General features: G+C 42.2%; 1 protein-coding gene across 2 annotated transcripts in view; it reads left to right on the top strand.

The window, feature by feature from the left end:
- Positions 1-14,854, top strand: part of SIM1 (SIM bHLH transcription factor 1) — a 61,512-nt gene extending 46,658 nt beyond the window's left edge. For both annotated transcript variants that reach the window (XM_033143492.1, XM_033143491.1), the window contains 3 exons: positions 4,442-4,607; positions 11,058-11,463; positions 13,381-14,854. In XM_033143492.1, coding sequence (XP_032999383.1) covers positions 4,442-4,607; positions 11,058-11,463; positions 13,381-14,126 — 1,318 coding nt within the window. In that variant the 3' untranslated portion in view covers positions 14,127-14,854. The remainder of the gene's footprint in view (positions 1-4,441; positions 4,608-11,057; positions 11,464-13,380) is intronic.
- The last annotated feature ends 325 nt before the right edge of the window (positions 14,855-15,179 follow it).

The following is a 15,179-nucleotide window of genomic DNA, read 5'->3' as shown; positions in this document are numbered from 1 at the left end:
TAAGATGTAAAATATTTAGATTAAAAAGAGAGAAGATTTTGAATTCATACCAATAAATATAACGGTTTAATGATGTCTGTCTTTCTTTGGATGGTCATATTGCTATTATGTGTCTTTTGCTGGTTACTCATCATCATAAGCTGTAATGAACCTCTGGGGTTGTCTGCCCAACATCTTGAAGTATATAAGAACTAATAGATGTTTATTCAGTTCTGTCTCAAAAACCTCCAGGAATGGAACCTACAGATTCACTGGGAATTATTCTTACTATTAACTGGGTTCAGCTATTCCTTGCAGGCAAACCCATGCACTGCCCAGCCACTTCTCAGCTATGTCAAGGAACTGCAACTTATTTTCCGTTTTCACTTAGGAAGACTTTTAAATGGGAGGAGCTGTAGCACAGGCAGGAAGTCGCAGTTTCCATGCATGGCATCTCCAGGTATGGTGTCTGAAATTGGCATTTCAGTGTACAATCTGCCTAATACAGTTGTATTTAAATTTAACGTAATTATGAAGCAAACAGAGCTGGTTACTTTACATTGAAGTCTTAGGTTGGCTATAGATTGGACCATGAAACCATAAGATCCAGCAGCAGCCTCCTGAAACATATTTGAGTTTCTGTGGAGTTAACCCAGTTGAAGTCAATGGGACTTTGAACTGACCTAAATCCTCATGTTTTCATTAGCTTCAATGAAGTTCCATTTACAGAAATATTAACGCAGCTGGTTGCTACGCTGCTTCTTAGCTGAAGCTTCCAAACCAGCTCACATCCTTCATGAAATAAAAAGCACATCGTAACAATATCATCTCTTGATTCTCTTTGCATCAAGGCCAATGGTGAAATCTCCACTGGAAGGTTTAACTATCAACTGTGATGGGAGCCCAGGTTAGCTCCATGTCAAGTGCTTCCAAAAATCTCATACAGAATGACTAGCCCAAGATCATTTGAGATTCTTATTGTAACAGAATGAGAAATTGAACTTGGATCTTGTGATGCTCAATCCAACAGCACTCGTATTAATGGCCCCCCCTCCCAACATGTAAAAAAGATTGCCTTGAAGATTGAGGTGAAAACGTCTAGTCTGGGAAACAGCTGGGGGTCCCTATTAACTTTGCATGTAATGGGGGATGCTCTCCTACTGGTGTGTGAGGATTTACATTTCTGTGCTATTAATACAAATAAGAGATACTGTTTATGCATAAATGCTTGGCTATTAAAGTAGAAATGCAAAGGTTGGTTTTGGGAAGATGCATTCTTAAAGGAAAGATGGGAGGTGTTGAAATTGGCTGTTTTATCTCTCATCTAATAGGTTTTCAGTGCATTCTCCGCAGACATGCTGCTAAAAAGCATCTATGAATTTAAAGTAATGGGAAATGATGCTATATATATATATCCCAACACGCTAGCTTGCCCAGTGTTAACATTGCAGGATTCAGAGGCACCACCTTCTCCGAAGGATTGAGGGGGCCTGTGTGTGATGTCGCATGGGGGCCTTCTGAACATTGAGGGAGCCTGGTCCCTTTAAAAAAATGGAGTGGCACGGTGCTTCAGCCCCCAGGGACTGGCACCCTTGGCAGGATTGCAGCATGTTGAAAGGGTATTATTTCATCTGAAACATTGAATCAAGTTTCCCTGTTTATAATTTTGGTGCCAATTCAGGGTGATGTTGAGGGTTTTTGTGGTACAAAAAGTTGGCTAACATTTAAATGCCGTTGTGAACTGAGAACAGTCTGAAGTGCCCTTTGGTATGCTTCATGTACCTTGGTGCCTGTCCATACAAGGAGCCTAGATTGAGAGGGTAGGGTAATGTAAGCTGGTTCCAGGAATCTTCTTTATTGTGAGATGGGGGAGGGGGAGATCTGTGAAACTGTTTGGACCCTAGTGGAGACCCAGGAGGCTGTTGAGCAGGGAGATGTGTCAGGAGGAGAAGGAATTGTTATTCGTCTATATTTTTGAGCAATTTATATTAATGGGTTTCAATAATGTATTTGTAACTACTGTTTTTAGTTTTCTGCACACCACATTATTCTTAGGTATTATGTGGTATAGAAATGGTCTAAATAAGTATCTTCTACTTCTGATTTGCTTGGATAGCTCAGTTGGTTACAGCATGGTGCTGATAATGCCAAGGCTGCAAGTTTGATCCCCATATTGGACAGCTGCATAATCCTGGATTGCAGAGGGGTGGGCTAGATGATCCTCAGGGTCCCTTCCAACTCTACAGTTCTATAGAACATCAGTTGGACTTGCAAATCTCTCTTCTGAAGAAGCTAAGACTGAAATCACTGCAACTTGCAGCATCCCACCCACTGGTATCTAGTATCTACCCTCTCCCTTTCGAAAAAGAGCATCTCTTTCTATGTGCGTTTTCACATTGTTTATGCCTCTTCCCATGTATATGTAGCATTATAATTGGCCTTTATGTGTTGAAATTTTCAATTTGTCATGACGGTATTGGCTTTTGATATTGTCACTTCCTGCCGGGGTTTTTGCTAGCTGATTGGGCAGAGACAGCAAGTTAAACAGTCCTTTTTTGCTTTTGGTGTAAATTCAGTCGCCAGCCTGCAGTGTCTGTGTTTATGGAAAGGCAGTAAAATACACAAAAAGGCGGTGGAGGCGGCGGCGGGGAATCTGCCGTGATTAGTACAATAACTCAGCTTCTCTCCTGAGATCAACTTATTTCTTAAGCACAGTAATTTATTCCTCCTAGAGCCCACAGTTCAATTTCTCTAACTGGGTGGCTCCAGGTTGAAGGGACTGGAGTTGGCAGAACAAGAGCCTCTTTTTCCAGGTGTAACATTTGCCAGACTGCAGTGCAGCAGACAAGTGGCGTTCAGAAAGGTTTTGCCCCTCCTGAAGTAGTCGAGTCCATTCTACCACTTCCAAACTCAACTCATTAATTCTGCTGCATGTGAAGCTACGGTGAAGCTATAGAATTTGCTGCTGTAAGAAGTGGTGATGGTTGGTTCCCACCCCTTTAGAAGGGGATTAGACAAATTAATGGAGGATAAGACTACTTATGGCTACTACCACCTCCAGGATCAGAGGCACCATGCCTTTGAATATCAGTCTCTGAGAAAGAGGCCTGTTGGCCTTGTGTCCTGCTTTTGGACTTCCTTTAAGCATCTGGTCGACTACTGTGGGAAAGCAGGATCCTGGATTTTGGTCTGATCCACCAGGGCTTGTCCTATGTTCTTAATGTAGGTTATGAATGTAAGCCAGGCCATTGTACAAAACTTCCATTATGTCCCGACACCCATTCCATTGAAATAAACACCAACAGACACAAGGCAGAAACCTGACAAATGACCAGAAGCATTTGTATATTCAGATTGATTGTACCTCATCTGTCAATCGCTAGACAAGCAAACTTTTCAAACTACCACATTAGCTTATAGTGCTCCGTGTATTCCCAGTTATAAATATTTTTGCATGTGGTATAATATAGACTAGACCTGTCACTTTTATACAGAAGGTCTGGCTTTGCCAGACTGTTCTTGGCTTGTTTAAAGTTATGTAATGAATTAACTCTAAGCTAATGAGTTCTCCATCAAATGTGGATTGTCTATACCAGGCATAGGCAACCTTCGGCTCTCCAGATGTTTTGGACTACAATTCCCATCATCCCTGACCACTGGTCCTGTTAGCTAGGGATCATGGGAGTTGTAGGCCAAAACATCTGGAGAGCCGAAGGTTGCCTATGCCTGGTCTATACTGAGACCCACGCTGCTGTCATTTTAATATATACAGAGGCATGCACAACAAACACTTCAGGTGGATTTACTTGACTAACTCTAGAGCAAAATTTGGAGCAAACTTCAACACTTCTAGTATTTTAAGGGATTTCCCCCCCCCCAGGTCTCATGTGTAGATTTTAATAAAAGAATCCTCTTGTTTGTCCTTTGAAAAGCCTCAGAAATTTGGATATATTCTTAGTGATTGTGTACTCTTTGTCGTCTTAGACCATTTTGTGACTGTGTACTGTTACAAACCTTTCCTTCCAATGGATGGTTTGAATTGTATCTATTTATTGCCTTCATTAATGCTTGATGCTCTTCGTTGTGCCATCTGCATTCAGTGACTCCTTATTGGCATATGAAGCACTGGGCATGAAGTTTAACCATGCTCATAACTACATTTGAAGAATGCTCTGTATGAATGGACTGTCTCCACTGCTCATGTGGAGCATTCTCTTGTCCAGGGAAGACTGTTTGATGTGTACCTTTGCTATTCTCTCTTTTATTTATTCCTGAGCTGCTGCCTCCCCTTTCCACTTTACTTCTGTAGTCTGGAAAGAGACGCACATTTGCTACGGGTCTGTATATTTTATGGGATGATTTCTTACAAAAGGGATCAAGACACTGCATAAAATGAAAGCTATACAAGTTAACCCCAAGATGTCTTGGATGGTATTAATTTCGCTTTATTCCTTTTATCCAGGGATACAGAATATAAAGGACTACAGCTCTCATTGGATCAAGTTTCAGCAACGAAGCCATCGTTCCCATATGCAAACTCAACACCAACAATCACTGACAACAGGAAAGGAAGCAAGTCACGTCTGCCGAGCACAAAGTCAAAATCTAGGACATCTCCATATCCACAGGTATGAATAACACGATTTTTTCATTATTATGGTTGTGCTTCAGATGTTTTAAAGTAGGTCTAACTCAATATAAGGGAGTTTCCTATGTTCCCATGTCTTGGAGAGACCCCATCTGAAGCTCTGGAGAACCATTGCCAGTTGAGTGTAGACAGTATTGAGCTAACTGGATCAACAGTCTGATTTGGAGCAAGGCAGCTTCCCCTGCAACATATATTCTATGTTCATGTGGGAAATAAATTATCTAACTCTGGGGTCACAACTGAAAATATTTTCTTGGTGTCCCTGTCTGCTTTGTAAGATTAGGACATATGGAGGAAATTCCATCACATCCCTGTAGCTCTACTGCAGAAGAAAGCTTCTCTACTTAATGGAGGCTGCCTGCATGGTTTTGAACTCTAGTAGACTAAATGATGAGGGAAAATTGAACATATGAGGTGCAAGCAGGTAGTGAGCAGAGAGCATTATGAAGGTCAGTGGGCAGGGCCAGCTCTTCCATTAAGCTGAGTGAGGTGGCTGTCTCAGATGGCAGGTACTAAGTGGTGGTGCAAAGAGTGGAGTTGATAGAGAGGTAGATGTGCTTGGTTTATTATATGAAATGAAAGTGATAGAATACATAAATGCTGTTTCAGACAGTAAAACTTCAATTTAAGCAGGCAGCAAATCCTACTACACACACGTGCGCGCGTGTGCGCGCACACACCCACACACCCACCCCTTGATGTAAAGAATGGAAGAATCCCTACCTATTTTCAAAAACCTCCAGAAGTGAGCATGACAATTTTGCCAGCAGGACTCACACTAATAGTAAATTAAGTAATGCAGAGGAGGGGGAGGAATAGCATACCTGTCCTTAAGAGTGTGTGTGTTCCTTCCTTGTGAACACTGATTAAAGGTCCTTGTTGGAGCTAGGAGAGCCAGCTGACTTTTTGGAATCTGGGGAATTTATACCCTTTTGGTCAAGGTGTTCCAACAGAAAAGAGAAGAAGGCCTTGAGATGAGTAATTTCTACAATTTCCAATAGTTCTGCTGCCTTTCCCCTAGAGTTCCTGCCCAGCTTCACCTGGTCCATTTTGCAGATTAAGTGTTTGAAAGGAAATCATCCCATTATCTTTTGTCTGCTCACTGTCTTCAAATTATCAAATTATCAGGTGGTGAATAGGCTGTATGTTGTTGTTGTTCAGTCATTCAGTCGTGTCCGACTCTTCATGACCCCATGGACCAGAGCATGCCAGGCACACCTATCCTTCACTGCCTCTCGCAGTTTGGCCAAACTCATGTTAGTAGCTTCGAGAACACTGTCCAACCATTTCATCCTCTGTCGTCCCCTTCTCCTTGTGCCCTCCATCTTTCCCAACATCAGGGTCTTTTCCAGGGAGTCTTCTCTTCTCATGCGGTGGCCAAAGTACTGGAGCCTCAACTGTATGTACTGGCAACTAAATGTACATGTGCTGACCTTTGTACAAAGTGTGAGGAACTCGGGGTGTTGCCTGAATGCCCTCGGGGGGGGGGCATGTTTTGAGATCAAACTTGTACCAAGGTCACCAGAGTTCATCATGTCATATTAGAGCTATGTCAGTTTTCTTACTTATGCTATGATCTACAGTAATAAAAAACAGAATAAGTACAGATTGACACACACCTATTCACAGTACAGCAGAAATTGACAAGAGGTATTATGATCGTCTGAATGTAATCTTTCCTTATAATGACCATATAATGAAAAGTACTCTTTCTATAATGGAAACACTTGGTCAGCATCTGGTTCGACCTTTCAGGGGTTCTTCTGCAATTCATTTTTTAGCGCTGTTGGAGAATTGTGTTTAAGCCACTGATTGGAATGTTATTTGCAGCTGTTTAACTCCAAACTTATTTACTGTAATAGCCTTGGCTGATGAGTGTCAATGAAATATTGCTAAGCTTTCATGTGATGAATATTGATATCTCCTCCAAAAGCTAACCATCTCATACTGCAGCCTGTTACTTTAATTTAGAAACTTCTGTTTCGTTGATTAAAAAGGACTGCATAAATAATGGGTTGGATCCAATGGTGGCTTAGCAGAAAGGGCTTCTTACACAAGTTAGGATATCTGTTTTTTGTTTGTTTGTTCCTTTTGTTTTTGCCAATCTCTCCCCACCCCGCCCATCACTCTCTAAAATATGTTTCCAAAGTCTGGGGAACCAAGAGTAGAAAGGAATAAAATATGACATGGCAAAGTAGCTGCAGTACTTGGGTGGTGTGTGAGGGGGGTGAGATTAGTATCCACTAAGGCAAAGTTGCCACAAGATACCACTCAACACATTCAGCCCACCAGACTTCATACCAATAGACCCATACCAATCTTTTCCAACTTTGAAAAATGCAAGGGAGAATCTCCCCCTTTTCTGTCTCTAAAAGTAAACCCCAAACTGGCATTGACTCACTAGCAGCAGAGGTTAGTTTAATGGTTGTGCTGTGTTACTTTAACTTAAGCCTCTTGCCATCTGTTCTGCCTATAACAGCGAATGCAAAATGAACATACTTAAGATTTCAGAGTTACATTAGTAAAAAGCAAGATAAAAGTGATTTAAAAGCATGCATATGTTTTCAGCACAGTGCATACTGCATCTGTGATTTCCCCCTCAAGTTTCAGGCACAAATTAAGAAGAAAGTTGCAAATCCCCAGTACTGCAGAAACCTTTGATAGCAAAGGAAATTTTATTGAGAAGGGTTTTCTCCCCTGCCACTGTAAGATCAGTTGTGTTGCCCAGGAATTGAAATAAGAGTCACATAGGTTGTAGAAAACATTTGACTTTGGGTGTGAAGTTTGGTTCTGTTGTCCTTGGCCAGACTGGCACTGAGACCTATCAAGGTCTGATAGGAAGGGTTTGTGTGCTGTTGCCTCAAGCCAGCCGGCAAGAATGTGCTAGCGCTTAGCAGCTTAATAAAGTTACAGCCCGACGCATACTGATGCATGCTTAAGTTCCCCTGAAATCTACCGCGTGCATTCTCAGTTTTCTCAGCCTCTCTTCTTAACCTAAGTGTTTTACAGCTTTGTAACTGGTAAGCTGATCTGTTCCCCCGAAGCAGCTTGCGTTGCAAGAGCCTGAAAGTGTAAGCTTTGCAGCTCTTTCAACAAGAAAAGGAGGGAGTGGGGAGCTAGACTCTCGTAAAATGTATTGATTTTCCTATTTTGTCTCTGTATTTATATAAAGCTTAGGTAAAAAGAGAGGCCATGAAAGACTTTACCTCCTTTTGGCTGCCGTCCAGAAACCACTTAGAGCCAACTCACATGATCTGCCCTTTCACTGCATGGGGATTTTTTTGTAGCCACCTTGCCAGGGTGATATATAAAGAACCTGATATATGCTATAAATGCATAACTTAATTTGAGCCAGGGCGCTCAGTTACAGAACCTGTTCTTAATGCCAGGGATTGACATCATTATTATACAAGATTTATATACTGCTTACTAGAACAAAAGATCTCTAAGCAGCTTACGGAATACAGTCTATAATATTTATTTTAAAACACCACTAAAAAACAAACATAAAAACGAACGATATATAAAATATAAAATAACACTGGTAATTCTAAAACACTTATGTTTGCTCAAATTACATTCCTGGGTCGTGGGCGTAGCCAGAATTGGTTGGGTATTTTTGAGCATACCCCTGCCCTGCTTTGTGATAAATGTTCTGCAGGGTAGGACTTGAACCAATGGGTTCAAGTAACAAGAAAGGAGATTTGGACTGAACATCAGGAAGAATTTTCTTACAGCTGTTTGACAGTGGAATAGACTACCTCCGAGGTGGTGTACTTTCCTTCATTTTAGGTTTTCAAGCAGCGGTTGGATGGCCATCTGTCTTGAATGCTTTAGTTGAGATTTCTGCATCTCAGGGGGTTGGACTAGATGACCCTTGGGGATGCCTTCCAACTCTACAATTCTATGATTCTATTATTCCAAATACCATCAAACCTCACACATCTGAGACAAAGCCTCCAAATCAGGGGGCTGGAACATACAAGCAGAGTTTCAAACCAGCTATGATTGGGAGCTCCCGGGCTTTAAAGAGGAATCTCATGATTGTTGTCTGGAGGAGCTATAGTAAAACAAATTCAGAACCAAGATAGAGCAGAACATTTGTGGTATAATAAGCTGTGAGATTTTAGCAGGAGGTTTTGGGGTACGCACTACCTGGAAAGGAAGCAGTGTGGCCACCAGAGAACTTTGGCACTTGCAAACTGTATTGAAAGCAAAATCATGTGTGACTGCCTCAGTAGCTTCATGAGCGCAAATAATCATGAATGAACAATAAGAAAACACATCTGGAAGGTGTGCTTAGAAGTCTGAGCACCAGGGTGCCAACTTGAATGAAATATTGGGTAAGCCCCACCCTGCATAATCAATCACACATGCCATTTGAATGGCAATGCACATCAACTTTGGGGGGCCCGCCCCCCTCAGATATTGGCTCCTATGCTGAGCACCTTTGATGTAAACAGCAGTCAGGTAGGCAGTGACTTCCAGCAAAAAACTGGCAAGGGGTTTCTGATTCAGATCAGAGCATGTTCCAGATTGTACCCCATGGCTTCCCCCCAAAATAAATGTGGGTAAAGCACACTTATTTAAACATGAGATCAAGGCTAGTAAAGTACAGCTTGCATTATACTTAAACAGTACTATTATTGCAACTTTTGTGTGCTTAAGCAACAGGGCAAAAACACAATGCAAGCTGTCCCTAATATAAAGCACTATGGATGCCTCTAGTAATGCCATCCTTGGTCAATGCTCATTCCCCTTCTCTTGTCATTCTGCTGGTACACTGGATGAGCATACTGGATGTCAACTCTTGTTCCAGGAACTGCCAGTCCCTCCCATTGGAAGCTATCAGTACAACAGGAAGAACTGGGCTGACTGGAGATGGTCAGAAATAGATCATATGAACTCTCTGGTGCCCCTTAACTGCCAGTAGTCCTTTTAGTTCTGGAAAGTGGTGACTGATTTCAGGAGCGACTCCAGGCCAAATAAGCTCTTAGTGTTTGTCCCAAGTTTTATCTTGTAATTTGACTAGACAAGTCATGTTAACAGCTGTAGAAGAGTTGACAGGAGGAAAATGAGAAGAAACCACTTCCAAATATGGCTGGAATTGTTCAAGAGCATGCTTCTATTTTGGCCTCATATTTCTCCCCCTCTCTTTTAATTTCATTTCTTCTTCATGAGAACTTAATTTGGTTTCCTGCCCCCAAATATACCCCACCTTCTTCTTATTTGTTTGTGGAGAGGTGAAATTAAGGTGCATCAAAGCAATTGTTATCTCACACTTTCTGGTGCATTTCCCCATCGCTCTCCTTATTGCAAAAAGTATTATATTTTGGGAAGTGGGTTTGTTATGAAAGACCTCAGCATTATTTACCTGAGATACTTGTACACCTGAAGCAAATGTTAAAAACAAACAAACAAACAAACAAACAAACTGTAACTTCACAACTTGAATATGTGATTGAATTCCACCAGAAAATAGTGACAGTCTAGAAGTGCCATGAACTAAGTTGAATTGTGTTTCAGTAAACATACATAGAATTGCACTGTGATCACCATACCAGTGATTCCTAAAAAAACTCCTGCTTAAGAGCCTTTTAAGTACATGACTGTGGATTCTGGGGAAGCAAGGAACTTAGAAACAAGTGTTCACAGGTGAGAAGGGGGAAATGACTGCCCAAGTTTTCTGGCCTCTTTAAGCACTTGGGAAATGGTGTCTTCATTTGCCACTTTTAAACCTGAGAGCCAGCAAATAAGTATTAAGGGTGGAGATCAAACTAAGAAGGAAACTTCTTAGCTTGTGGAGTTTAACTGAAACATCATATTGGCACAGTAAGCCCATAAAGCAGAGTGAGTGGGTGTTGCTGTTACAGAAATATCACTAGACACAAAAGAGAACTATCGTGAAAAACTCTTGCATAACATGGGATTATATAGAGAGGGCTAGAGGTGGCGATGGGTCTGATGCCTCTTCATGGAGTCTTAAAAGGATTTTGACCATTGGGATTGTGGCTGAATAGACAATAACAGTCCCATTTGACTTCTATAGCTTTTACATTTATGATTTCAATCAGGGGTGTTTTTTTTAGCTAGAACTCACCAGAACTCGGTCCCAGCACTTCTCAGGTGGGTGTCATTGGCATTATAAGGGAACAAGGGAGGGGTTCCTGGTGAGCTCCAGCACCTCTTTTTCTTGGGAAAAAAAGCACTAGCTTCAATGCAGAAAGCTTTGTAGTACTGTACTGTGCAGCAGTGAGAAAGCAGGCATTCTGATTCACAGCCTAGTTATGGATGCAACTTGTCTTAGCCCTGCTTCAGTTCCAACTCATCTGTTTTGTGAATTGGGTCCTGAGTTTTCAGTAAATCAAACTGCTTCGTAGACCGTACCCCACAATTAATGTCTTCTTTCCCCTTTTTCTTTGTATTGCAGTATTCTGGATTTCATACAGAAAGATCTGAATCGGACCATGAAAGCCAGTGGGGTGGCAGCCCACTAACTGACACTGCCTCTCCACAATTGATGGATCCCATTGAAAGGCCAAACTCCCAGCATCACGATGTCTCCTGTGCCTATAGACAATACTCAGACCGCAGTGCTCTCTGCTATGGTTTTGCACTTGACCACTCAAGGCTGGCTGATGACAGACACTTCCACACTCAGGCCTGTGAAGGCAGCAGGTGTGAGGCTGGCCGATACTTCCTTGGCACACCGCAGTCTGGGAGGGAAACATGGTGGGGTTCCCGATCTGGCCTTCCCTTAACCAAATCTTCTCCTGAGAGCAGAGAAGCCTATGAAAACAGCATGCCTCATATAACTTCCATACACAGAATTCATGGTAAGTGGTAATTGTACTGGAAGGCAGGTTGTGGTAGCAACGTTGAGCCAGGGTTTGAAAGGTCTGCCTCGAATGGTCTCAAGTTGACCATTTATGGACCTTACAATGGAGTTAGGAGATATCTGTGGTCTGTTTGTTGACTAGCACCTTACCTGCAAGTAGGGATGGGGGAGAATTTCGATTTGGGTCACATTTAAAGGTGAATCTATCCAATTTGGACATTCCAAAACAAAATTTTGCAATGCAGTCTCCAACCAGTGGTTACAAAAATGCATATATTAAGGGAAAGTGTGTGTAAAAAGTAATATGTATATTTAATTTTATTTAGATAATTTCTATATCACTTAATATATAAAAATAACTAAAGCAGCAGCAACAGGCAACTTAAACAACAATCAAATGTTGCAAAAATACAGTTCCATAAACAAATATTACATTAATGCAAATTGTGAATAAATACAGACCAAAATCAATGCCTTCTCCTTCTAACACACCTCCCTCTCAGCCTCCTGGCTCTCATCCAGAGCCCAAACAAACTCACTGCTCACCCTCACAAAAACAGAAGATTCTTGGAAACTAGATATTAGTGAGAATGACAAACAAAATACATTATATTAGGAAAAATTGATTTTACCCATCAATATTCAGGGCACTGGTGTGTGTGTGTGTGTGAGAGAGAGAGAGAGAGAGAGAGACAGACAGACAGACAGACAGACAGACAGATTTTTAAAAGGACCATTTCAGATAAACCACTCTATCAGCCAGTCAATTGTTGTTATTATTATGCATTATAATTATTTTAATGTATTTATAGTCCACCTCTTCTTCAAGTAGGGTTTCAAGGTGGCTTTCAACATTTAAAACAAACATTATAAAATACAATTAATAAAAAAATGATTGAAATGCAACAGAACACATTTAACATCAACAAATTATATGGCTACTTGTAAGTTAGTTCTGCTTGCACAGTAGGACTTCCAAAAGTGTGCCCATGATTGAAGTGTCAAGCATCTTTACAATTAGGGAATATTTTTTTCAATTAAAAATGAAGTTTTACATTCATTGGCCATATTTGACAAGTGGGGGCATCCCCTGTCAATCATTTAATACCATAATATGGCATCAGGTGGATCTGATCTTTGCAGAGAGCAATGGGACTTGTATTTGGTGCAAATGTAGTGCTGAATGCAAGCCAATTATAATAATAAAAAAGCCTTCCAATACAGGGCTGCCTTCTAAATGTTGTGTAATTCTTTATCTCCTTGACATCTGAAGGGAGGGTGCTCCACAGGGAGGGCGCCACTACCGAGAAGCCTATAACAAAAGAATGACAAGAAGTCCACTCTAAATTGTGCCGTTTTGGTTGTTCTTTGGCAGCTGTGGCTTTACCTGTTCCACACCTGATGCCAGGCGTGTGTGACACGCGGCCATGGCCAACCAAATATCACTTTGTGGGACAAATTGGGCAGCTGATTTGGTGGGCCTAGAGTGACCCATGAGCTGCAGGTTCCCCACCACTGCCCTAGAGTCTAAACCAGAATTCTCCAACTTGGTGCGATGTTTTGAACTACAAATCCCACAATCCCTGACCACTGGTCACACTGTCTGGTCTGGGACTGAAGGCTGCTAGAGCCTAAGAAGATCTAGGTTGGCAAAGGCTGACTTGGACCGTGACAGGGGATTCCTGTCAGTTGTGCCCTTCTGCTGATACTTCAGTGTTGAGAACTGGTAACAAGGTCAAAGAAACAGGTGGTGGGTAGGCTTAATTTCACCATTTCATGGTTGCAGAAGACTTGTAGTTGTTATAAGAGTTATATTCCCACTGGACGTGCATAAGGTCTGAATGTTCTGGTGTCCTCTGATTGTGTACAGCCTGTTGCTGATTGCTTCTCTCCTTTGTTTTACCCCACTTTCTAGGAAGAGGGCACTGGGATGAAGAAAGCGTTGTCAGTTCCCCAGACCCTGGTTCTGCTAGTGAATCTGGTGACCGATACCACTCTGAGCAGTATCAGGGCAGCCCACACGAGCCCAGCAAAATTGAGACTCTCATAAGAGCGACTCAGCAAATGATTAAAGAAGAAGAAAACAGGCTGCAGTTGCGGAAGTCGACTCCAGATCAGCTGGTTTCCATTAACGGAGCAGGGAAAAAGCACTCTGTTTGCTTCGCAAGCTACCACCACCACCAGCAACAACAACAACAGTTGAGAGGAGATGCCTGCAGGGTCCCTAGTGTCACCAACACATCTCCCTGCGAACACACACAGCAACAAGATGGGAAGATGATGAGCCCCCATGACAATGACTATGACAACAGCCCCACGGCACTGTCTAGAATAAGCAGCCCCAATTCTGACCGAATTTCTAAATCCAGTTTGATACTGGCTAAGGACTGCCTTCAGTCAGAAGTGTCGCCTCATCAAACTCCAGGGGATAACTCAGCAGAATCCCCAAACTATTACAATTCCCATCGGCAGTACTTTGATAAGCATGCATACACGCTAACAGGATATGCTCTGGAGCACCTTTATGACAGCGAAACCATCAGGAACTATTCTTTGGGTTGCAATGGGTCACACTTCGATGTGACGTCTCACCTACGGATGCAGCAAGATCCAGCACAGGGACATAAGGGGACATCTGTTATAATAACCAATGGAAGCTGATGGGTGTTTCCCAACCCCCTTTTCATTTCTCTTCTTTTTAAAAAAAGTTTGTGCTAGGAAAATATCTTTGCAGTAGTAACAGCAGGCACATGTGTTTTGATACCCTTGCTGTTACTAGCATTTGATAAAACTACAATGCACTAGAGAGAATACTTGTAAGGTACTGGGGAAGTGTTGGTTTAAGTTACTGTTGAAAATGCACTGGTCTCATTTAAGGTTGCAGTAGTCAGTTGAATTACAAAGCTGATGCTACATTGTGGTGGTGGCGATCTGTGCTGGGAGCTTCTGGGGTACACCAAGTGAGCAGATTTTTCATTGTGTGGAAATGTATGAGGATGTAGAGGGAGCGACTGGATTTCTAAGCTGCTGGCTACCTGCCACACCCTCATAAGACAAAAACTGCTATGCACTCTTTCCATGAAAAAGAAAGTGAAATACAGGCCTTTTTTTTTTTAAAGGAAAGCTATCTGTGCAGTTTCATATTTGTACTGGTCCTGCTTCTCCAGTGACTGCAAAGAATGGCTAGATAAAAGTTGGAGGGCCAGTGTGGTTCTTTGATAGGATATTGGCTATTACATGGGTATTTGACCTGGAAGCTGACTTGCTGGATAACAAACACAGACAGGAAGAGAACTGCTTGTTGAGGTCATGTGACAAGGGAGAGACAGAAGGGCGACGAGCCATTCTTATCCTGGTTTGGAGTAGCAGAAGAGGTGTAATTGCCAAGGCCACTGTTCCCTGGGGCTTGGGGCACTGTGGGGCCCCCAATCATTTTTTTGAAGTGGCAGGGCCTCCTCAATGTTTGGAAGGGGCCCCCCTGCAATGTCAGGACGTTAAGTGGTGCTGCGCATGGGTCCCTTCAATCTTCTGGAAACTGCATAGTTATACAGGAGAGACTATCAGATTGTGATCACTTTTGTGGGACATGGTTACATTCTGGGAAGGAGTATAGTAGAAGATAGAGCACTGTGGAAGTTAAGCAAGAAAAGGAAGAACATTCAGACATAATTCATTTCCCACATGCCCTGTCCTCGGTCTAACAATGACTGAGTT

Source organism: Lacerta agilis, chromosome 3 (genome assembly GCF_009819535.1).
Source record: "Lacerta agilis isolate rLacAgi1 chromosome 3, rLacAgi1.pri, whole genome shotgun sequence".
Lineage (NCBI taxonomy): Eukaryota > Metazoa > Chordata > Lepidosauria > Squamata > Lacertidae > Lacerta > Lacerta agilis.
This window is presented reverse-complemented; position numbering and strand designations above follow the sequence as displayed.